The sequence below is a fragment of the Mastigoproctus giganteus genome, chromosome 10, assembly GCF_048544385.1.
Source record: "Mastigoproctus giganteus isolate SK-2022 chromosome 10, ASM4854438v1, whole genome shotgun sequence".
Taxonomy (NCBI): domain Eukaryota; kingdom Metazoa; phylum Arthropoda; class Arachnida; order Uropygi; family Thelyphonidae; genus Mastigoproctus; species Mastigoproctus giganteus.
This window is the reverse complement of record NC_143584.1, coordinates 125,069,198-125,094,238: the sequence shown is the minus strand read 5'-3', so window position 1 is coordinate 125,094,238 and position 25,041 is coordinate 125,069,198. Positions and strand designations below refer to the sequence as shown.

Below are 25,041 nucleotides of genomic sequence, written 5' to 3'. Positions count from 1 at the left end.
ATATATAACTAACAACACTCCATGACTTGCCGTGGCAGCCCTGCTCAGTCTGCTTGTCTGCACTGCTCACAGAACTTCATATTTGACTGCACAATTACTTCCAGATCTTTTTCACTTTCTACTTCCATGAGGGTAGTAATACACAGTTGGTACATTTCTCTTCGGTTATTGCTACCCATATGCAGTACTTTGCATTTGTCAATGTTAAACTTCACTTGCCACTTCACAGCCCATTTTCCCAACTTATCTAGATCCAGTTGGAGTAGCATAATGTCTTTACTGTCGTTAACAACCCTGCCAACCTTTGTATCATCTGCAAACTTGGACATTACACCTGATATACCTCATTCAATATCATTGATAAATATACAAAATAACAATGGGCCCAACACCGAACCCTGGGGAACTCCACTAATAACATTTGTGTATGAAGAGCAGTGTCCATTGATTACCACTCTCTGTTGTCTACCACTCAACCATCCCTTTATCCATTGTAGCAACTTAACCTTAATGCCATACCTCTCCAATTTGTACAGCAGTCTTCCATGTGCAACAGTATCAAAAGCTTTCCTGAAATCCAAGTATATGATATCAAAATTATTTTTGGCATTCAGTTCCTTTGTGTCCACATCATAGTATCCAATCAAATTGGTCAGACAAGACCTCCCTTTAACAAACCCATGCTGTGTCTTAACTATTACTTCAGTCTTGTCTAGATGATCCTGCAATACTTCTTTAACCAATGATTCCATTATTTTCCCTGGAACATAGGTTAAACTAAAAGGTCTGTAGTTACTTACCTGTGTTACCTTTCGAATCCCCTTTGTGAATTGGTGATACATTTCTACACCTCCAGTCCATGGGGACCTACCCTGAGTCCAAGGAAGCTCTCGTAATTATGGCCAAGGGTTTGCTTACTTCCTTTGTTGCCTCCTTTAATATAACTGGATAGATCCTATCCACCTCTGGTGCCTTCCTTATGTTTAACTTCAACAATTTCTTCTCCACCTTGCTCTCAGTTATTACAAAATCAGTTAGCTCTCTGATAGCATTTGATAAATGTTTGGCACTCCCCTCATTGAATAACTCCTCATGTGTGAATGTAGATGCAAAATACTCATTCAGTCTACTTGCCAGTTGCCTACTGATGATCATGCTCAGCTACCTGAGCATGATCATCAGTAGGCAACCCATCTATTTAAGTGGTCCAGTCTGATTCATCCCTTTCCTTCTAGAGTTTACATAAATAAAGAACACTTTGCTGTTTTTCTTTGCATCCTTTGTCAAATATTTCTCGTAATCTGCCTTTACCTGCCTAACCTCCTTTGATTTCAGACTAGTTTATAACTGCCATAGACTTCTGTGTCACTTGATACTTATATGCATCCCATACATTCTTCTTCTCTGCCACGAGCCTCATTAATTCATCTGTCATCCATTTAGGCCTAAACCTTGAACAATATTTCTTAGTTGGAATGAAAAGTCTAGTAACCTCCAAAATTAAGTCCCTTAAGGCTTCTCATTTAGAATTCAACGTTGGTAACATCATCACTTGATACAACTACAGAATTTAAAAACTGTCTGAGAGCTCTGTAGTCACCTTTACGAAAACAAAAGCCCTTCCCTTTAGCCTTGATGGTAGTTGCATCTTTAAGTAATTCCCACATCAGTATATAGTAAAAAAGGCCTACGTACTCTGGATTCATTACGAAAATTTATTTTATTTTTTTTTTTATTTTGTTTCACAGAGCAAACTGGAATTATAATTAATAAGCTTTCGGCTGGGAGGCAGCCTTCTTCAGATTGAATACATGAATGGCAGTTGGAATAGAGATGTGCACTGCCAGGATGGTGCGTGAGGCGCGTGGTTAATTGTTTGTTGATGTTTGTGGCTGTGACATATGGTGGTGACGTGGCCAGCGTTTGTCTATGGATAGAATTACTGCCTCTGTGATGGGGTTAACTTGGCAACCACTGTTCCTGTTCAGGGAGGCATCTGAGCATTTTATATTTAACGATTCCAACCAGGTGCGCTTTAGGTAATGGTGGGACCTGTCCACAACCACGACATCGCGGTGTGGGTCGATGTCGTGGCGGGTTGTCCAGACATGCTCGGCGATAGCTGAGTGTTCTACATCTGCCAAACGGATCGCCCTTTTATGTTCTGAGAGACGTTTCTCGAGTCGACGTCCAATCTCTCCAAAGTAGCAGCTGGTGCAGTCACGGCAAGAGATGCGATAGACCAAACCGCTCTGTAGAAGAGTGGGACGGGTGTCTTTACGTTGGAGATAAGAGAACGCAGTTTCTTGCCTGGGAGTTGGATGCATTTTATCCCATATGATTTCAGGATTCTACCGATCTGTTGTGATAGGTTGGGGTAGTATGGGATAAATGCCCTCGTGGATGACCCGTCACTGTTAGCGTTGCTGTTGGTCGTCGCGTTGTCGCGTGCCTGTAGATCACACCTGTCAAGGACGTCGACGGGATAGCCACACTTCGTAAGGTCTACTTTGACTCTGGTGATCTCTTTGCGTCTCTCATCTGCGGAGCTGGAGTGTGTCCAGGCGCGAGTTAGCAAGGTTCGGGCAGTGGAGAGGAGGTGGCCCCGCGTGTGTGTGCTGACCGGAAGTTGGTAAATTGGCAAGTATATTGTGATCACTGTCACCCAGTGGTTCCTTTATCTGCAAATTCTTAATGCATGAATATAATCAGATAATCAGACTGCTGATAATCAGATCAATAGTATTACTCCCTCTGGTTGCCTCTTGAACATGTTGCTGTAGAAAACAGTCATCCAATAAATCCACAAAAGTCTTGCTAGTGTGCGAGTGGCCATCCAACAAGTTCCAGTCAATATCTGGAAAGTTAAAATCCCCCGTTATAAGACATTCTGATTTACTGGCCCACTCTATTTCTCTACACAATTGCTCCTTATACTCATCAGATTCATTAGGCCTATATTTTTCCTTTCCCAGTTCTTATTTCACACCAAACAGACTCAACACTGCATTGGCCACCAACGTCAATTGGATACACTTCCTTAGATTTTATGTGTTTCTTAACTAACAGCATAACCCCTCCTCCCTTCCTGTCCTGTCTGTCCTTCCTGTACACATTGTACTTCCCCAATGCCTTGATAGCATCAGCAAATATTCTTGTACCCCCATCCCTGTAGAAGCAGTCTCTCCTGTCAACAAGCACAGACCAGGCTGAAAAAAATTCTACCCCTTGAGCCATACACAATCTTTCCAGGGCCCGAATTGATTGACAAGCCTCTCATCATATACTCCCTCCTATCGTGTCTGGGCAGAATTGTAGACATTTTCACATTCTACCCTAACTCGCAAATTTTTTTCAACATTGACCTATACTTGTGAGTAAATCTGCAGACCTCTTACTCTTAATGTCATTAGTTCCAACGTGTACAACAATATCACCTTTTTTGCCCTTAAAAGATGATATCTGCTCTACAATGTCATCAACTTTTTCCCCCGGCAGATATACCCTAGTCCTGTTCTACCTATCCTTCTTGCATAGTATATTCCCTGTCTCCCTGACAATAGAGTCACAATAACTAGTTCCTGTATATGTCATGTATATATCATGTATATTAAAAGATTTACTGTATCTTGTAAAACTGCTTGTATTTTATGTGCATATTTTTACTATGAAGATGAAGTTGCTGAATTGAATTGATATTATTTTGATTTGAATTGTAAGGCTTTTTGTGACTCCTTTAAAAAAAATTAACATTTTAAACTTCTATGAGTAAGATTTGCTTATTATATACTGAGGTAGCTTAATCCTTGTGCATTTTATTTGTAGACAAGTGAGCAACAAATAGTATCCAAAGAGAAAGGTATAAAAAAGTCTGAGAGTGCAAAAGATGATGTCATATACAAAATTGATATCCCTGCTAACAGGTAAAAGTTAATATGTAGTTAAACCTGCTCTAATAATTATTAGGAAATTAACAAACTAGATTAATGCTAATCAGCCTCGATTCAGATATTATGTACAGCTTACCTCTTAATTTTCATGCTAACAGAGCTAAAAAAAATCTCATTTTCTGCACAGTGTGAAAAATACTTGTGTGTGATGTGATTCCCATCATGACAGGAGAAAATTTGAAGAGTTTTCATTGTTTACACCCCCCCCTTTCCCAGATTTTTCACTGTTTATCCACTCCTTCCCTTCCTAGATTTTTCATCTTCTGGTAAACAGACAGACTTCCCAAAGGATGCCCATAAGTTTTAGACATAATATTCTGATAAATTCTGAACAACAATGTTGCCTAAAAAGTTATATGCTATTTACTTGAACTTAATGTTAGTAAGGCTTATTAGGTCAATTGTACTGCAATAACTAAAAATTCTATATTTTCCGGTAAATTTAATTTAACTCACACCAAAGAGAGTATAGTGGCTACACCACTGGTTATGAATTTGGAAAAGATTTTCCAAAGGACTTTCTACTAGTTTTTTTTTTTTTTTTTTTTTTTTTTTTTTTTGTTTGGGGCTGAGTTTGTCAGTCTTGGTGGCTAACTTAACTTAGCCTCCTGATATATTTGTGATTTTTTTTCATTTTGAAAACAAGCAAATTAGTCTACAGGTATATTCAGTTTATATTTATCAATACATCTCCCATAGTGGTGTTGACAGAGGAAGATATTAACTGGCTACAATATTTAGCCCACTAACTCTCTTTTACACAAAAAATAATTCTTCTAAACTTACCATTATAGAACAAACACTTTTCTGCATTCTATTTTTCTGTCATTCTATCTGGGGCAGGTTTGTAACGTCCATTGACAATGACAAGTTTGGGTGTGGTCCACTTTAGAAAATACTTCATTATCCACAAGAGTACCTAAAATTACTAATTTTGTTTTTAACTGGAAGAGCATTGCCAAAAAGATAAATCTAGTATTCATTTCAAAACTGACACTGTCATTGTAGTTTGTTGTGAGACTTCCTGATCTTGACAGATGGCAAGTTGCCTTGATTAGCAGCTATATGTCAAGGCATTGAATCTAACTGAGCAACCAAATAGTGTGTGAAAGTAAACTTTCAATTAAAAATTATTAGGGATATATTTTGATCCCAGTAGTCTGCATTGTCCTGTTGCAACAAATTATTAAAAGTTTTCCTTCAGATCATTTGGGGCTGGATTTCTTGGTCTTATGACATTTTATGAGAGACCAAGGAGTCTTGAAAGAGGATGTAGTAGTAGTAGTGGCTTGTGAGGCAAGAAAGCAGTGTATGAGCTTATGCAGCATCAGCCAAAAAAAAATTCACACAACCATTCCCTCTAAATGTTTATCCAGTTCGTCCTTAAATTTATTTAACCTATCAACTTCCACAACAACAGATGGAAGTTTGTTCCAGCAATTAACCACCCGCTGGCTAAAGGCAAATTTCCGCACATCTATTTTACATCTGTCTTTCCTTAATTTGAATTTATGCCCCCTTAGGTTCGTAAGCTGAACAGGTATAAGAATCCAATCAGAATTCAGAGTGCTCAACCCATTCAAGGCCTTATACTCCTCAATCAGATCACCGCACAGGTGCCTAGTCTCCAGCCACTGCAGAACTTAAGCCTCTCTTGGTAAGAGGATCCCTTCATTCCCCTCACCAATCTTGTTGCCCTTCTCTGTACATGCTGAAGTAAATCTACATCCTTCCTAAAATGACGCCTCCAGACCTGTATGCTGCAGTACTCAAGGCGTGGCCTGACCATTGCCTTATACAGAGGGACAACCACCTCCTTTTCCCTGCTAGCAAAATTCCTATACATCATCGACAAAACCCCCTGACAGCCTGTCTGCATTGCTCAGAAAACTTCATATCTGACTGCACAATTACTCCCCGCTCTTTTTCATTTTCTACCACCTTAAGTGTAGTACCACACAGTTGGTACGTTTCTCTGGGGTTACTTTTACCCATATGCAGTACTTTGCATTTGTCAAGGTTAAACTTCAGTTGCCACTTCTCAGCCCATCTGCCCAAATTTTCTAGATCCTGTTGCAGTAGCACACTGCCATTACACTGATATAGCTTCATCAATATCATTGATAAATATACAAAACAACAGTGGACCCAACAACAAACCCTGTGGGACTCTAATAATAACATTAGTCCACGAAGAGCAGCACCCATTGATTACCACCCTCTGTCTTCTCCCACTCAACCAACCTTTTATCCATTGTAGCAATTTACCCTTAATACCATTCTCCTCCAATTTGTACAGTAGTCTACCATGCGCAAAATTGTCAAAAGCTTTGCTGAAATCCAAGTATATGATATCAAAATAATTTTTTGCATCCAGTTCCTTTGTAACCACATCATAATAACCAATCAAATTTGTCAGACAAGACTTTCCCTTAACAAACCCATGCTGTGTCTGAATTATTGCTGCAGTCTTGTCTAGACGATCCTGCAATGCATCTTTAACCAGTGACTCCATTATTTTACCCGAAACAGAAGTTAAACTGACTGGTCTGTAATTACTCATGTCACCCTTCTATCCCTCTTTGTGAATTGTGGATAAATTTGAAACATGTCCAGTCCGTGGGGACCTCCCCTGAGTCCAAGGATGCTCTCATAATTATGGCTAAGGGTTTGCTTACTTCCTTTGCCGCCTCCTTTAATATAACTGGATAGAACCCATCCACCCCAGTTGTCTTTCTTATGTTTAACTTCAACCACTTTGCTCTCAGTTATTACAAAATCATTGAGTACACCCTGCTACAATTTGATAACCTTCTGCCATTTTCCTTTCTTAATAACTCCTCATGTGTGAATGTAGATGCAAAATACTCTTTCAGTTTGTTTGCCATCTGAGCAGGATTATCAACAGTCGAACCCTTGATATCAAGTGGACCAATCAGATTCATCCCCTTCCTTTTACAGTTTATATAAGTAAAGAAATCCTTGCTGTTTTTCTAAGCATCCTTTGCCAAAGATTTCTTGTAATTTGCGTTTGCGTGCCTAACCTCCTTTGGACTTGATTACAGACTAGCTTATATCTGTGTTGCGTGATAATTTATATGCATCCCATGCAGTTTTCTTCTCTGTGACGAGTCTCATTAGTTCATTTGATTACCATTTAGGCTTAAACCTTGAACAATATTTCTTAATAGGTATGAAACTTTTAGTAGATTCCACGATTAATTCCTTGAATGCTTCCCACTTAAAATTTATTGTTGGTAACATCATCAGTTGATCCCACTGTACAGAATTTAAAAACTGTTTGAGACCACTGTACTCACCTTTACGGAATTAAAAACCTTTTCCTTTACCCCTGCTTGTAATTATATCTTTAAGTAAATCCCACATCAGTACACTGTGATCACTGCCACCTAGTGGTTCCTTTATCTGCAAATTCTTAATACATAAATAATCACTGCTGATAACCAGATGAAGAGTATTACCCTCTCTGGTTGCCTCTCGAACATGGTGCTGCAGAAAACAATCATCCAATAAATCCACAAACGTCTTATTAGTGTGCGAGTGACCAAACCACAAGTTCGTCAATATCTGGGAAGTTAAAATCCCCCATTATAAGACATTCTGATTTACTAGCCCACTATTTCTCTGTAGAATTTTTCACAGATTTCAATTGTTCTTGCTTACGTCACACCGAACTGACTCAACAGTGTACTGTTCATCTATATCAACTGGGTGCACTTCTTTTGATTTTATGGTTTTCTTAATTAACAGCATAACAACTTCTCCCTTCCTATCCTTTCTGTACACATTGTACTCCCCAAATTCCAATTCTGCATTCGTAATATATGTGTGACACCACGTCTCTGATATCCCAACAATATCTGCCTTTGATGTCTTGACCAACACTTCAAATTCATCAAATTTATTTACTATCCTTCTAGCATTGGTACCCATGCAAGTAATGACAATGTTTCAGTTTTTAATTGAATGGCAGATCCACCACTATTTAAATTTTAAATCACTGTAATGAACTTATTTCTATTTTCTGGCAGCAACAAGTTTGGGCTTAAGCCCAAACTTGTCACTCAGTGGAGAAAACAAAGCTTCTTCAGGCAGAATGATGGGAAAATAGAATGTAGATCCATATTTATTATCATATAATTTCAACTCTTGCTTTGAAATAAAACCCTGAACTTTTGTAATTTCTAAAATTAACAATTTAAATTATGTGAAATGCATTACATTTAATTTTTATTTTTTTAATTAATTGAATTTTTTCTTTTTCCGTGATTAATAAAAGTCAGAAGTAAGTAAATAATCATCTTGTTATCAGTTAATTGATAATGCAAGAGTAATTGTTTTCATTTCAATGTGCTTACCTCAGAATGTAACATTCACTCAATATCCAAACTTTTTTTGTAATGCTTTACTTATTTCCTCCTGGATTTGTAATAAAAATCAAAATTCAACGCATACCTTAGATCAATGTTTCCCAAACTTTTTTAGTTATGGAACAATTTTCATATCTCTCATAATTTATTTGATGGAACACTTACGAAACACAAGTTTAGTGGGAGCCAAAGAACTGTTGCTAATATTTTATCACATATGATGCACTGTGCATCAAGGGCATCTTTATTTCCCACACATGTAAAGCCGAAATTCAAATAACTGTCATTATACTTTTGTTTTGGTCGTTTTGGTCTTTTATTAGTTGTTTCCTGTTTTTTCCCTTCAGATTTTTGCTGAACAAAAGGCTGCAATTGTTCATCCTCACTTTGAAGTGTGACAATATTGGGTTCGTTTTCATTGACCACAGTTGCACTACTAGAAGTACTTTGCTTCTCGTTTTAAAGTTCCTTTTTTCAACCAAAAATCCATGGTCACTTATTTTTATAATAATATTTCGAAATACTAATATTTATCAAAAAAATTTAAACAAGGAAGTGAGTTTAGTTATGATATCGGTTCGCTTCCCACTCTCCTTCAACCCATGTACTCCAGGCTAAATCGCATATGAATAGTATATTAGATCACTACATTGCTACTTTTTCGTAGACTGCATTACCTCTATGCATACTTTTCTAAGCAAAGCCAGCCAAGATAAATTGTTTCGCAGTCTATTTGATTATTAGTCTATGCGAGTATATTAATAACCTAAAAAAAAAATGTTAAAAATTATAATGATACAAAAGTGGTGTCTGCTACAAATATGCAAAATTTATTTATTTTATTTATTTTTTTAATTATTAATTACAATTTTTCACAGAACGCTTGTTCAAATCTCACGGAACACACAGTTGAGAAATGCTGCCTTAGGTCATAGTATGCGATTTGTAATGTGCTTACTCATTTCCTCATGGATTTTAATAACAATTGAAAGATATCATGTATTTCACTTTTCTGCTGTGATAAGAAAATAGTAATAATTCTTAATTTATTTTGTAAACAGATAACAAAAAACAGGCTCATAAAGTTTTATGTCCGGACCAAGAACATTTCATGTCTATGAACCCACATGTTGCCCATTTATTTCTCCTATGAGTGAATGGCAACAAACAATATCCAGTAGGCGCCTCCGCAGCCAGGTGGGAAGGAGCAGCAGTGCATAGCACACGCTTCTTGATTAGACCGGGGTTCAAGCCCGTCACCACCAAATACGGAGGATGCGGAAAGGTCAGGGATTGACCACCGCATATCCCGGAGCAATATGGCCTTAGTTGCTAATGCTCCTAAAAACCAAATAACAATAACAATATCCAGTATTTCAGCTACAATATATGAATAGACTGTGTGATATTTCTACATTTACATTTAAGTGAGCTGCTATGCTAGTTGCTTCCCACACATTTGCATGTGTGTAACTAGAGCTCATCTGCTTATGATTACAAAACCATAAATGCCAATGGTTTTATAGAAAAACAATAAAGCAGAGACCCACAACTCTTGGATCAACTTAAAGTAAGAAAATAAAGAGATTTGATTAGCCATCCCTGCCTTGTGGCAGGGATGGCTATCACACCCCCGTACCATGAGAAGATAGGTTACTACTATCTAAGCTCTCAAAATAACTAAATATCAACACAACATGATCAATCACATATAATTCACCAACTGTTAAGTCTTAACAGATAGGACCTCACCAGGGCCTGGAACTCCCACCCCACTTGAAAGATAACTCATATCTGTCAAACAAAGTGACACCTTCTGGGCATCATGTCAGCTCAAAACTTGACCAAAAGGTCATGCCAGCCATCCAGGACTCTCTCTGGGTGAACCACTGGGTCAACTCACCCTCAGAACAGCTAGTCATGATTTGTTCTCTTCTGAACTGCATCTAAAGCCTGTTTGAAGTCAGGACATGTCATCAATGTCAAAGACCACCACTTTAGGATTATGTCTAGGAGGCCAGTTAACCTCCATATATAATTTGGTGACTTTAGAACACAGATTTTCTTGAGATCTTCTGTCACAGTTTCCACCACTACCCTTTCATCTCTAATGGGTCTAATTGACAGAACCTTCACATCCTTTAAGACAGGACAAACAGACTTCAGCAACTTCATCTTCATCTGTTGACTGGTACTGTATTGTATGAGGCTCCACACGAACAACATCAGCAAATGTTCTCTGATCTTTTCTGGTAGATTCCTCGGGTTGGGGCTTAGTAGATACTCAGGTTCTCAGTTTACACTTGCATCACTATAGTTTCCATTTCATCCCAAATCGAGAGAATGTCCTCTTTAACTCTGTTCAAGACATCCAACTCCTCTTTAAAAATAAGCTTTTGAAGCCTCAGCCAAGCATCTTTCAGCTTATTCAAGGCTCCCATTCTTTGCCCCATCTCATTACGTTTCCTAGAGATCAGAACGGTCACTATTTCTTGTACCTCTGGAAGACAGCTCGTTTTGCCAAAGTGAGACAAAGAAAAAAAAGAAGTCACAGAATTCCACACAAATTTGTTGGGATGCCGCAACAAATTTTTCTATAAGAGCCAAATGTAAAATTTCATGAAAATCCACTGGGAGTTGAGATATTACATATACACCGATGAGCCAAAACATTATGACCACCTACCTAATATGATATTGGTCCTCCATGTGCAGCCAAAACAGCTTGTACCCGGTGAGGCATGGACGCTACAAGATATCTAAATGTGTCTTGTGGTATCTGGTACCAACACGTAATCAACAGATCCTTTAACTCCTGTAAGGTCTGTTGCTGAGACGCCACAGATTGGAGTTGCTGTTTCAACACAAACACAAACCACAGATGCTCGATGGGATTGACGTCTGGAGAATTTGGAGACCAGGACAATACCTGGAAGTCTTCCTCATGTTCTGCGAACTGGTCTCGAACAATTCGGGTGATGTGGCATGGTGCATTATCCTGCTGAAAGACGGCACTGCCAGAGGGGAAGACTGTTGCCATGAAAGGGTGCACCTGGTCAGCAATGATGTTTAGGTAGGTGGTAGACGTCAGCGTGGATGACTGGACCCAGGGTATCCCAGCAGAACATTGCCCAAAGCATGACTCTCACCGGCTTGTTTTCATCCCATGGTGCATCCAGGCGCCATCACTTCCCCAGGTAAACTACGCACACGTACCTGGCCGTCCACATGGTGCAACAGGAAACGTCATTCATCAGACCAGACAACCTTCTTCCAACCACTCAAGGTCCAGTTTCAATGCTCAAGTGCCCATTGTAGGTGCTGCTGCCAGTGAACTGTGGAGAGCATGGGCACGCGGAGCAGCCTGCAACTATACAGCCCCATTTTCAGCAGGGTTCGATGTACTGTGTGTGTTGTGGCACATTACTCCCATCACCAGCATTCCAGTTACTGCCGAGGTGCGCCACCATTGCCCTTCTGCTGCCATGTACCATCCGGGAGACCCTTCGCTCACCTCGAGCATCAATTAGCCATGGTTGTCCAACACCTCTCTGGCAGTTCATGGGTGACCACTTTTGGTAGGTAGTAACAGGTCACAGCTGACCGTGAGCAACCCACCAGCCGTGCCGTTTCGGATACGCTCTGACCCAGTCATCTGGCCATTACAATTTGGCCTTTGTCAAGCTCGCTTAAGTCCCGCAGCCTTTCCCATTCAAAGAACAAGAGTAACACTGATTAACAGAGCTCAGTATCAGGTGTTTTTTATACTGTCCCAACTGCACGCACTGTAGTTTACCTGCAGTTGCTTTGATTTGCATAACGACTTGCTGGCCATAATGTTTTGACTCATTGGTGTAGCTGATCAGACAGATAGATGGATACGGTGAAGGCTGTTGTTATTTGTTATTTGGTTTTAGTAGCATTAGCAACTAAGGCCATATTGCTCCTGGGATATGCGGTGGTCATTCCCTGACCTTTCCGCATCCTCTGTATTTGGTGGTCATGGACTCGAACCTCGGTCTAATCAAGAAGCGTGTGCTATGCACTGCTGCTCCTGCCCACCTGGCTACGGAGGCGCCCTATATGGTGAAGGCAGTAAGTGCTTTATGCATATATACTAACACATGAGAATGAAATGAGGACAGTCTGAAATGAACTTTTCTCAACAGTCTAGTAAGGTATCAAGATGGCCACATGATGTACTAAATGATATACAGGAATATTGCCATCAGAGATAAAAGTAATTATCTTACTGTTGAGATGAATATCAGACCACATCTTGAATACTGTATACAGGTCTGGAGATCTCATTTCTTGAATAATATTAATTTGCTTAAGAGAAATGCAACACAATTACTTGTGGATGCGAAGAGATATTGTTACAGGAAGAGATGACAGCTCTATAAATGACAAAGTGTGGAAAGTAGGGCATCTGTGTGGGATTCTGATTGAGTTGCTTAAAGTCTTAAATGGGTTAAGCAGACTTAACGATGGTGTTATTCTCTTTATAGGATGATGCAAGCAATGTACTATATATTTAAATTAAGAAAAGATAATTTTAGAGATGTAACAAAAGAGTAAACAAGTTGCCACCTAACCATATAGAGTGAGAAGGCATCATATAGATGCAAAGCATGATTAGTTATATCTTTGGAAGAAGTAGATAACATAAACTTGAAAAGACATTCATTTTAATTTTTCTTATTATTTAATTGCAGATACTATATAAGCCCTGCTTCTTTGCATTGTGCTGCCATTTTAATATGAATACCAGAAAAGCAGTCCTGCATGCTTAGCATGACTACTTCTTCACTAACATCTGCCAGTAGACAAGAAATTTAGTGGCATTTGCCATCCACACTCTTTCTAATTTGTCTACAGTAAATTTGACTCATATTTGGAATTGTTGACCCTATAAGACTCAAAACTTTCAATAATATAATAAGCAAGTTAGGTTAATTCTGTATTTCATACACATTCAATTATCAAATGACATACCTCAGCTGTTAAAAACTTCTGTACTGTACTCAAGAAGTATTTGCCAAAATCTTCAACATAATATTCAACTGATAGGTAGCTGTGATACAAGATTTGTACAGTAGTACTTCTTATTTGAAATAGGAAGTACTGCTACACAAAATGATTGGAATTGCTGTTTGAAATTTATAGGAATTTTTATATGGAGGGGGAAACTGGGGTTGAGGGAAATTGTGGGATCTGAATTGTGCCCAAAACTTTCCTGGAAACTGACAAAATATACATTAAAAATTTGGTTTGGTGTTGATTTGAATCTTTCTTCTCAAGTAATGCATGAATGCTGAAAAATACTTTCATATTCACTAATTAAGATCCCCTATAATTTGGGAGCCATCTATCTTCTGGTTTTTTTTTTTTTTTTTTGTTTTGTTTATATGTGTATTTTATTTACATATAATGATTTTTTATTAAACAAGAATTTACAATTTGCAATATAATTTGGAACATCTTTTACAATTATTTCACAATCACATTGCAGAAGTGAAATTGTTCAGAAGGAAAAATTAAATGGAAATGAAAACATTAAGACATTTTTATTGTTAATGTCCCGTGCGTATCCTTCTCATGAAATTTGATAAACAAAACAGTGTTTCTGAGGACAAAGTCTACAACAGTACCTTCTTTGTATTCAAGAAAATTAATACTCAAACACCAGCCAAGTATTTAATAAAATAGAATAAAATAAGATGATACAGTAAACTGGACTATTACAATAAGTACTAAAAATATAAAAATATATACATAAAATCGGAATAAACCAGTTAAAAACAATACACTAAAATCGTTAAAATAAGTTAAAATACCGGAAATCCGAAGTTGAGAATAATCGGAATAAAACAGTTAAAAACAATTTTAGTATATTGTTTTTAACTGTTTTATTCCGATTTTATGTATATATTTTTATATTTTTAGTACTTATTGTAATAGTCCAGTTTACTGTATCATCTTATTTTATTCTATTTTATTAAATACTTGGCTGGTATTTGAGTATTAATTTTCTTGAATGTGGAATTTCCCAGTCCCATAGGTCTGTTTGAGGACAGTACCTTCTTTGAAACTGTGATAATCAGTCAGTATTTAACAGGCAATCCAAGACTGAAATCTGCAGACAGAAATATCTTGGGTGTGCTAATTGTTTGAAAGCATAAATTAGTAAAGTCCTAGTAAAAAATACTATGACTTTGTCATAATATAAAATGTATATGTTGTCAATGAATTTTAATTTCAAAGCCGAAGTTTGAGTTAAAAAAAAAAAAAAAAAAAAAAAAACTGTGAGATCTCCTGCTTCCTAAAAGTCAGAGATTGGCAGCTTATTGTAAGACTCATGACTTGAAAACAGAACCTCTTAGCCTGTGTTTCATAAACACTGACACAAGACTACTTAACCTGTCATACAAAAACACTAAGAAGAAATTAATTTTAAAGCCTATTTAATACACACCTCAAAATATAAACTCTGTACTTTTGACCAATAGTTTGCCTTGCTTGGTTCCATCATTTATTTGAACTATGATATTGGTTTCAAGAATATTTAAGATCCTACTGACCTTTCACTGTGATTCTCCCAATGAAAGGTCATTAGGATATCAACATTCTTGATGGAAATGGGTGTCCTGTAACCTATATGCAGTTGAGGCTTAAGAGGATCATGAAGAAGTGTTTTTAGCTTGCGCTATAACTGCTATATATTGCATTAATACATATTGCATAGTTACATATTGCACTAACAGCTGTTGTATATTGCGCCGAATAAAGGAACAAACATCACCCGGTTTCATGTTGATGGTTTGGAGTTGATTTGATGGCAGATTGCTACCATGAAGGAAGAAAAGTTCTGAAAGATGACTCTCATCCAAAACAAACTCACACAGTTGTCGCAGAAGAAAACATATTGAAAGACAGCATCATCATCAGAACAGATCAGGGTACAACAGTTGATAATGTGACCCAAGAAATTGGATACTTGTTGGTCTGCCTACATCATCACCATCCACGTCAGGTTTCAGAATAGGAAGGTCTGTGTGAAGTAGTTCCCAGGTACCACCAATTTTAAACACACACACCAACCGTTTATGACTGATTGAATAATGAAATAAAATAAAATAAAATGATAGAAAAGACTGTAAAATAATATTTACAAAAAACTTTTAATTATTTACAAAAAAAAAACTAAACTATAACAAAAATAAAATAAGTAAATAAGTTAAAATGCATTAAAATATAAATATAAAAGCGATAAAAAGACGATAAAAAAAAAAATGAGTAATCCCAACCTCAGAGGCCTTATTGCAGATATAGTTCCCAGGTGTCTCAAAAATTGAACATAAACATTTGCAAATGGAACTGTGTCACAGTACCTAACATGATATGAAAAGGAAGGAAATGACTTTTTGAATCACATATTGACTTTAGATGGCATATTATGTACATATATTTCATAAAAGCTCTTTGAACCAGAGATAAAGCAATGCAGCATGCACTGAAAACAGTAATCATCACTATGAGGAAAGAAATTCAAGTCTTTTGAAAGCACTGGGATGATTATTCTTATCAGTGGTGCAAGTTCATGCAGAAGGTGAAACAGTAAAACCATCAAATTGCACATAAACCCTCAGGATTCAAAGACTAAATGACTGGTTATTTGACTGAAAATGTCATTTTGTTGTATGACAGTGCATGATTGTACATGGCTCAACACACTATGGCAGCTATGCAGAAACTGCACTGGGAAGTAGTTAAGCATTTCCTGCAATGTCCAGACTTGTCCTTGCAATTTTCACGGTTTTGCAATCCTGACAAATAATCTGGCAGGATGTGAATTCCACACTAACAAAAAAATTGGAGGAAGACATCGAAGAATGTGCCAATTACATCCAAAAAAACTTTTTTTTGAGTTGGGTATAAAAAAATGTTTACAGATGAAATAAGTTCCTTAACTGTGCTTAGAGATTTTTTTTTTTAAATAATTATATTTTCATTTGACATGCTGGCATAATTTTCATTCAAAGTGTTCTTGCCATTACATGGCAAGAACACTTTGAATGAAAATTATTCAAGTTTAATTAATGCAAGGCATTTTATTTTTATGAGGAGAGAAGAAAAAGGAAAAGAATCTTGATTTGCACAACATCAGAACCTTCTTATTAAAGAATCTGCAATAAGTTATTGGATTGTTGGGGGGATTAAAGTACCTACATAGGATATGCACATCAGTTGAATGCAGCTTATTAATAATCCATCAACTTACTTGATTTCTTGTATTGATATCTAATGTAGGAGTAAGATAGACCGCACCAACATCATTTAGGAATCAAATTGTATTGCAAAAGTTTAGAAGTACAGAGTTATTAGTGATGGAATGAAGAAGATATAGTATGTTGTTATTAATTATCAGCTCTTCACCCCCGACTCATGGATTAGATTTCATCTGATTCACAGAAGAGTTGTGAATGCTTTAATAGGCCAGATTCAGATGGATGCCATTCTACTGAAGCCATTTGAGTTGTAGTCCACTTGAAATTAGATATGATTCAGGCAGTTGTTCAGCAAACAGCCTATGAACAGTTGCATTTAAAGTTACAATATTTAATAGCAGTCAATTTGTATACAAAATTTGAAGTCTGACTTATTCTTTCCTGGGGAGGGGAGAGGGAGGGAGGGAGGGAGGGAGGGAGGGAGAGAGAGAGAGAGAGAGAGAGAGAGAGAGAGAGAGAGAGAGAGAGAGAGAGAGAGAGAGAGAGAGAGAGAATGTAGATTTAATTTTATTAATCTAAAAATATTATGGCACAAACTGTTGTTTGGTCAGCATCTTAGATCATATTAAGATGCTGACCAAACACAACAGTTTAAATATTTATATCAAGCTGTTATATCACAATTATTGTTATCATTAAATTGATTGTGCTTTTCATGCTTTCTGGTTTCTTGTATTGAAAATTTTCATGTACATCTTAATTGCTTAGTTGACATTATTGAGATTTTCACTTTAAATGTGTTTTTTTTTTTTTTTTTTTTTTTTTAGATATGATCTGCTATGTGCTGAGGGAATTGTGAGGTCATTGCGGATATTTTTAGGAAAGTGAGTCTTCTGAAATAGTTTTTCCATACAGGGAAAAAATTTATCTCTTGATTTTTGTTTAGAGTTGAATTAGTTTTAATTCTGGTTAATTTTAAGCTGATTATTGACTTCAAATATAGCTTGTTAAACTCTTATATACTTAGAAACACGTTTCTGTTCTTTAGAATGGAAATACCTCCTTACAGAATGAATAGTGTTCAGGAAAAAATTGAGCAACTAATAATTACACATGAGGTAAGTGTTTTTATTTTTTTCTGCTTGCATAAACAAGGACTGGTGTTTTTTAAAAAGATAATTCCATATTAAGCCATATGTATTTACTCCATTTCCTTGAGATTATTTCACCAAAATAAGAATAACGAATAAGAACTAAGAGTACATGAATTTTTATTCTCACCCATAAATACTTCGTATTTACTTTGAAACTGAAGAATATAAGAAAGAAATGCCTAATAATACTCATTTGGTATAACTAAAATAATTATATGGGTATAAATGAAACTGATGTTTGAATAAAATCCTTATAAAATAAAATTGTAGTGCAATAATTAAGAAACTAATAAAATAAAATAATAAAAGCAATAAAATTTGATCTGAAGCCTTGCAAACTGGTATGAAGAGTTGCAAGGATTGCAGCCCTTTATACCTGGTGCCTCTGTAGCCAGGTGGGCAGGAGCAGCAGTGCGTAGCACATGCTTCTTGATTAGACCGGGGTTTCCCTTGGCCACCAAATACAGAGGATGCGGAAAGGTCAGGGAATGACCACTGCATATCCCCGGAGCAGTATGGCCTTAGTTGCTAATGCTCCTAAAAACCAAATAACATAGCAATTCTTCATTCTAGGGAGTAACATTCAACATCTGTCCTTTCATCCCACTCCTCTGCTTCGGAACTTGCATTCCATGTGATCAGTGGAGACCTTTCTATTCAACAAAGCAAAAATTCTTAGCATCCAACATGATTACACCAAACTATTAATTTTGGAGATGCTTAAAATTAAATTATACCAAAATTCAAAATTCAGTCAATGTATGTCGCCCCTGACCCATCACAGATTTATGCTCCTTCATCCACATGCGCCAAGATTGCAACTAATCTCCATGTTATAAATTCTGTCGCAGAGTCTGCGGTTTCACTTTCCTGTAATCATGACTCTGGTTGAAAAGTCACAAAACCCGACCCGACCGCTTCAGAGAAGTCACAAAATTCTTTTAGTTTCTTAATGTTTCAGAGGATTCTTAATGTTTTTTACGTTTTAATATTTGTTTTTAAAGTGTTAAAAGAACTGATTCATTATTTATTTGATTTCAAAGCATTTCAATTGTTTTTAAAATACGGACTTATTGTATTCTCTCACTCAAAGATTAGGGTTGGTGATTCAATGTATTTTGGGGTTGGGCTTGGGATCCACAGGCCTCCAATTCCGTGGTGCATTGGGTCATTAATTTTGTCTGTGAGGGTGTGGAATACATGTAAACTATTTGTATAGTTGATTCAACAAAGGAGAATACTAGCACAGAGGTGTTCTACAAGACATCATAGAGGTAATTCCTCCTTTTCTTAACTAATTGATATATAATGTAGAATGTATTGAGCCATTGTAGCTCTGATATCTATTAATTAAATAAACCTGATAATAATATAAAATTTCTATAGATCATGATGGTGCTTGTCTAAAGCCTTAAATGTATCACACATGAGTATGTGATTCCATTGAAAATCAAATTATATCTGTCTTCTGACTTACTATCCATATGTCACTGAGTGCATTTATCAGGTGACTGCACATACAATGTTCCATATTTCTAGGCACTTGGAAGGTTGCAGTCTATCCTGACTAGAATAAAATCCTACAGTGATGAGATCAAAATATTATTGTATTTGCAATTCTGCTAGGACAAGACAGGAAAATTATGTGACAAGAGCCTTGTCAGTTAACTCTAGACTTCAGGGACTCTTCAGAGATTATGGTGGAACTTTAGTGTGGCCTTTACAGTGTGGTTGGCAGAAGGAGTTTTTTTTTTAGCAAAGGTGGTATCCATTTCAATGTAGGAAATACAAAGCATATTGCTTATCTTGTAGATGCCTTAATGTTTCAGAGAACTTGCTAGTTGTTAGGGGAAGAGGATCATTGTGAACATACAGGTTAATGGCATGGACTAAGATTTTTAAACTGCTTTGAAGAATCTTCAGCTATTCTGTTTAGTAACTGTAAAATGTTTTGAGTTCCTGTAATACTAGTAGAGTAATAGCTGAATTGATTATGCTGTTGATCCATAATGCTGTGAAACCGTGGAAAATAATATGATAATACTGAAGAGTTGTTTGGAAAATGCCAGAAGTAACCAATATCTCTATTTAGGAAGTTCCTAGCGGTAATACTGCCAGAAGTAACTACACAGAGTGTTTTTTAGGAATACAAAGAACATAAAAATAATTCCTTTGAGTGTTTGTATATTAGCATTAGTAGGGCATATGATGCAAGAAAGCGAGTTTATATAGCATCAGCCAAAAAAACCACCCTTCCCATTTCACCCATCCATTTACTCCAAATGTTTGTCTAGTTCTGCCCTGAACTTATTTAAATTGCCGACTTCCACTACAACAGATGGAAGTTTGTTCCAATTGGCACACTAATCTCCCACATGTGGGAAATTAGTGTGCCAGTTATAAGTCTGTGTTATAAGCCATCACTTATAATGTAATCTTATAACTGTGTTATAAGTGACAGCTTATAACGCAGCTTCTTGTTGCTTATTTACGACTTGCAAAATATCTGTTTATACCTATTCTAGTTATTACTTGAATTTTATGATTTCTGGTTGATTTTTTTTTTTTTTCATTTGGAGTCTTGATGTGTTCCGGTAAATAGAGTGTGCTGTACTTTGTTATTACTATATTTAATGTTGGTAATGTCTTACTGTGTGTTTAATTTATCAATTAAATTTTATTATATGTATGTATGTACAAGAAAATCACGTTATATATGGGGTCAGCAGGTGTTCGCTTATATCCGAAGTTTCAGCCATCCACGGTAGGTCTTGGAACGTATCCCCCGCGGATACGGGGGGGGTCTTACTGTATTACTCCCTCTGGTTGTCTCTCGAACATGTTGCTGTAGAAAACAGTTATCCAATAAATCCACAAAAGTCTTGCTAGTGTGGGAGTGACCAATCCACAAGTTCCAGTCAATATCTGGAAAGTTAAAATCCCCCATTATAAGACACTCTGATTTACTGGCCCACTCTGTTTCTCTTGAACCAGGGGCTCACATCTGGTGAGTAGGGCTTGGCACACCCAGGGTCCTGAGCTAGATATCATCATTCTTCTATTTCTTGGTGACTCCTTTCTACTTCTCTCTCTCTCTCTCAGGGTAATTCAGAAATTTGTTTTGGCTAACTCAGCATAAACCTCAGGCTTCCTTGCACCATATGACCAATAATAATAAATAAAATAAATAATTATTAATTGTACTCATCAGAGTCATAACACAGGCTGCTGTGTTATAGACCTAATGACTACTCTCATTTTCCCTTTCCCAGTTCTTATGTCACACCACATTGACTCAACATTGCATTGTCCACCAATGTCAATTGGATGCTCTTCCTTAGATATTATTATGTGTTTCTTAACTAATAGCATAATCCCCTCCTACATTCCTATCCTGTCTATCCTTCCTATACACACACATTGTACTCCCCAAATTCCAATTCTGCACTGCTTATATCCATGTGACACCACATCTCTGATATCCCAGCAATATCCGCTTTTGATGTCTTGACCAACACTTCAAATTCATCAAATTTATTTACTATACTCCTAGCATTGGTGTACATGCAAGTATACACACACCTATACTTTCTCTTACTAATCTAATTCTAGAAGTTTTGTTTATAGATTTCATGAATTTGAAGTACTAGTTGAATCAGAGAGTTCCAACATAGTGGCATATCAAAACTATGATAAGTTTTGATATGCCATAGTTTTGATAGATAGCCTGAAATATGTTCAGGAGGGAATGGGAGGAGGATCGTTAATCTATTGGATGAGGATCATTAGAATAATGATTTAATAATAATCTAATTTAATCTAATAATGATGAGGATCATTAGAATAATAATAATAGTGTGTTATAGGCCTAATGACTCGAATGAGTACAATGAACAATTGTACAGAGAAATAGAGTGGGCTAGTAAATCAGAATGTCTTATAATGGGGGATTTTAACTTTCCAGATATTGACTGGAACTTGTGGGTTGGTCACTCGCACACTAATGAGACTTTTGTGGATTTATTGGATGATTGTTTTCTGCAGCAGCATGTTCAAGAAGCAACCAGAGAGGGTATTACTCTTGATCTGGTTATCAGCAGTGATCATTCGTGTATTAACAATTTACAGATAAAAGAACCACTAAGTGGTAGTGATCACAGTCTATTGATGTGGGATTTACTTAAAGATATAATTACCATCAGGGGTAAAGGGAAGGGTTTTTGCTTCCATAAAGGTGAGTACAGTGGTCTCAGACAGTTTTTAAATTCTGTACAGTGGGATCAACTGACGATGTTACCAACAGTAAATTCTAAGTGGGAAGCATTCAAGGAATTAAGCGTGGAACCTACTAAAAGTTTCATACCTATTAAGAAATATTGTTCAAGGTTTAGGCCTAAATGGTTATCAAATGAACTAATGAGACTTGTGACAGAAGAAAAATGCATGGGATGCATATAAATTATCAAGCGACTCAGAAGCCTATGGCAGATATAAGCTAGTCTGTAATCAGGTCACGAAGGAGGTTAGGCAGGTGAAGACAGATTACGAGAAATCTCTGGCAAAGGATGCTAAGAAAAACAGCAAGGATTTCTTTACTTATATAAACTGTAAAAGGAAGGGGATGAATCTGATTAGTCCACTTGATATCGATGGTTCGACTTTTGATGATCCTGCTCAGATAGCAAACAAACTGAATGAGTATTTTTCATCTACATTCACACATGAGGAGTTATTAATGTTTGAAAATGGCAGAAGGTTATCAAATTGTAGCAGGGTGCTTAATGATTTTGTAATAACTGAGAGCAAAGTGGAAGAGAAATTGTTGAAGTTAAATATAAGAAATGTTTAACTTCATTGGGTGGATGGGATCTATCCAATTATATTAAAGGAGGTGGCAAAGCAACTAAGCAAACCCTTAGCCATAATTATGAGAGCATCCTTGAACTCAGGGGAAGTTCCCCATGGACTGGAGATGTGCAAATGTATCCCCAATTCACAAAGGGGGATCGAAGGGTGACACGGATAATTACAGACCAGTTAGTTTAACTTCTGTTCCGGGTAAAATAATGGAATCACTGGTTAAAGATGCATTGCAGGATCATCTAGACAAGACTGCAACAATAATTCAGACACAGCATGGGTTTGTTAAGGGAAAGTCTTGTCTGACAAATTTGATAAGATATTATGATGTGGTTACAAAGGAACTGAATGCAAAAAATAATTTTGATATCATATATTTGGATTTCAGGAAAGCTTTTGACACCGTTGTGCATGAAAGACTATTGTACAAATTGGAGTAGACTGATATTAAGGGCAAGTTGCTACAATGGATAAAAGGATGGTTGAGTGGGAGAAGACAGTGGGTGGTAATCAATGGGTGCTGCTCTTCGTGGACTAATGTTATTAGTGGAGTCCCACAGGATTCGGTGTTGGGTCCACTGTTGTTTTGTATATTTATCAATGATATTAATGAAGGTATATCAGGCTTAGTGTCGAACTTTGCAGATGATACCAAGATTGGCAGGGTTGTTAATGACAGTAATGGCAGTGTGCTACTGCAACAGGATCTAGAAAATTTGGACAGATGGACTAAGAAGTGGCTAAAAAAAAGGTAAAGTGCAGCCATTATCAACCCACTGAGGATGGAAGCCTCCTCAACAATTCATGCTGAGGAAAACGGACCATAATCTGCCACGCTGGTCCAGTGCGTGTTGGCAGATCGACCGTATTCAGCAGTCAGGGGCTTGAACCCCAGTGTACTCAAAGAGCGTGTGCTACTGCACTCCCGCTTCTGACCACTCGGCTACGGTGGCTACTGAAGTTTAACCTTGACAAATGCAAAATACTGCATATATAGGTAGAAGTAACCCCAGAGAAATGTACCAGCTGTGTGGTACTACACTTAAAGTGGTAGAAAATGAAAAAGACCTGGGAGTAATTGTGCAGTTAGATATGAAGTTTTCTGAGCAATGCAGATAGGCTGCCAGGGCATGTCAATGATATATAGGAATTTTGCTAGCAGGGAAAAGGAGGTGATTGTCCCTCTGTATAAGGCAATGGTCAGGCCACGCCTTGAGTACTGCGTACAGGTCTGGAGGCCTCATTTTAGGAAAGATGTAGATTTGTTTGAGCGTGTACAGAGATGGGCAACAAGATTGGTGAGGGGAATGAAGGGATCCTCTTACCAAGAGAGGCTTAAGTTCTGCAAATTGCAGTGGCTGGAGACTAGACACCTGCACAGTGATCTGATTGAGATGTATAAGGCTTTGAATGGGTTGAGCACGCTGGGTTGATGCTGCATAAGCTCATACACTTGCTTTCTTGCATCACATGCCGCTACTCCTACCACTACTATAACATTGAAACTACTCTGATAATACGAAGTAGAGCAACAAAACTGACAGTGGGAATGTGCTGTTGATCTAATGAATGCATTGGGTATATCAGAAATATGCACAACCAACTTGAGTGGGCAAGAAAATCAGAACATCTTATTATGTGGTCCCCCATAATATTTCTATCTGAACATCAAATGGGATTTGTGGATAGGACATTTATCTAGTTTCAGTTATTCTTCTAATATCCAGAGGCTTTCTACATGAACTTATTAGCAAAGCTATGGGAAAGGAAATCAGAATTCTTGATTAAACTGGTCATTACAAAACATTTAAGAGGTCTCTGATTTCTGCTGTCCGACAACATATATATACATATATATCATTTTTGATCAAAAGCTCTCCTTTCTATCGCACATAGACCACCTGCAAATAAAGTTCTGTTGACTCCGGGGGATGATTAAACAACAACTTGTGCATGTCCATGACCAGGCTGTTGGGTGCAGATATATTAAGACATGTTTATCCAGTCATACTCTATGGCTCCGAAGTCTGGACTTCAACTGCTACGACCCATCTTAGATGGATTTTTGCGGGAGAATTCTGGCTATTGAAGTGGGCCCTATGGAAATTTCGACTTCCCCCTGCACCAAGGAACACCCAGATGGCGGCAGCTCTCAACATCAGATGTCTTCCTGCCATCATTCACAAGAGAAGGCTCGTCTTTTCCATCAGAATAAAGGTCAGCATTATTTCAGTACCAGATTCCTGGGCTAACTGCGGATGGAGGATCCTGGTCCCAAGCCTTAGGGCTAATCCAATCCTTCAGGCCATTCCAAACCGGTTAAAGTTATCTGATCAGTTCCTACCCGTGCAAATGCTGCAGGACATACACTCCTTGGACGGCAAACTCTATAAGTTCACAGTTGATAAGAAATATAGGCAGAAAGTACTCGGTCGACTTCCTTTCCAGGACCATG

The 25,041-nt window shown here is 37.3% G+C and overlaps 1 protein-coding gene across 2 annotated transcripts in view; it reads left to right on the top strand.

The window, feature by feature from the left end:
- Positions 1–25,041, top strand: part of beta-PheRS (phenylalanine--tRNA ligase beta subunit) — a 333,270-nt gene that overhangs the window by 30,804 nt on the left and 277,425 nt on the right. For both annotated transcript variants that reach the window (XM_090383545.1, XM_090383544.1), the window contains exons 3-5: positions 3,826–3,923; positions 17,400–17,456; positions 17,621–17,690. In XM_090383545.1, the coding sequence (XP_090239671.1) occupies positions 3,826–3,923; positions 17,400–17,456; positions 17,621–17,690 (225 nt within the window). The remainder of the gene's footprint in view (positions 1–3,825; positions 3,924–17,399; positions 17,457–17,620; positions 17,691–25,041) is intronic.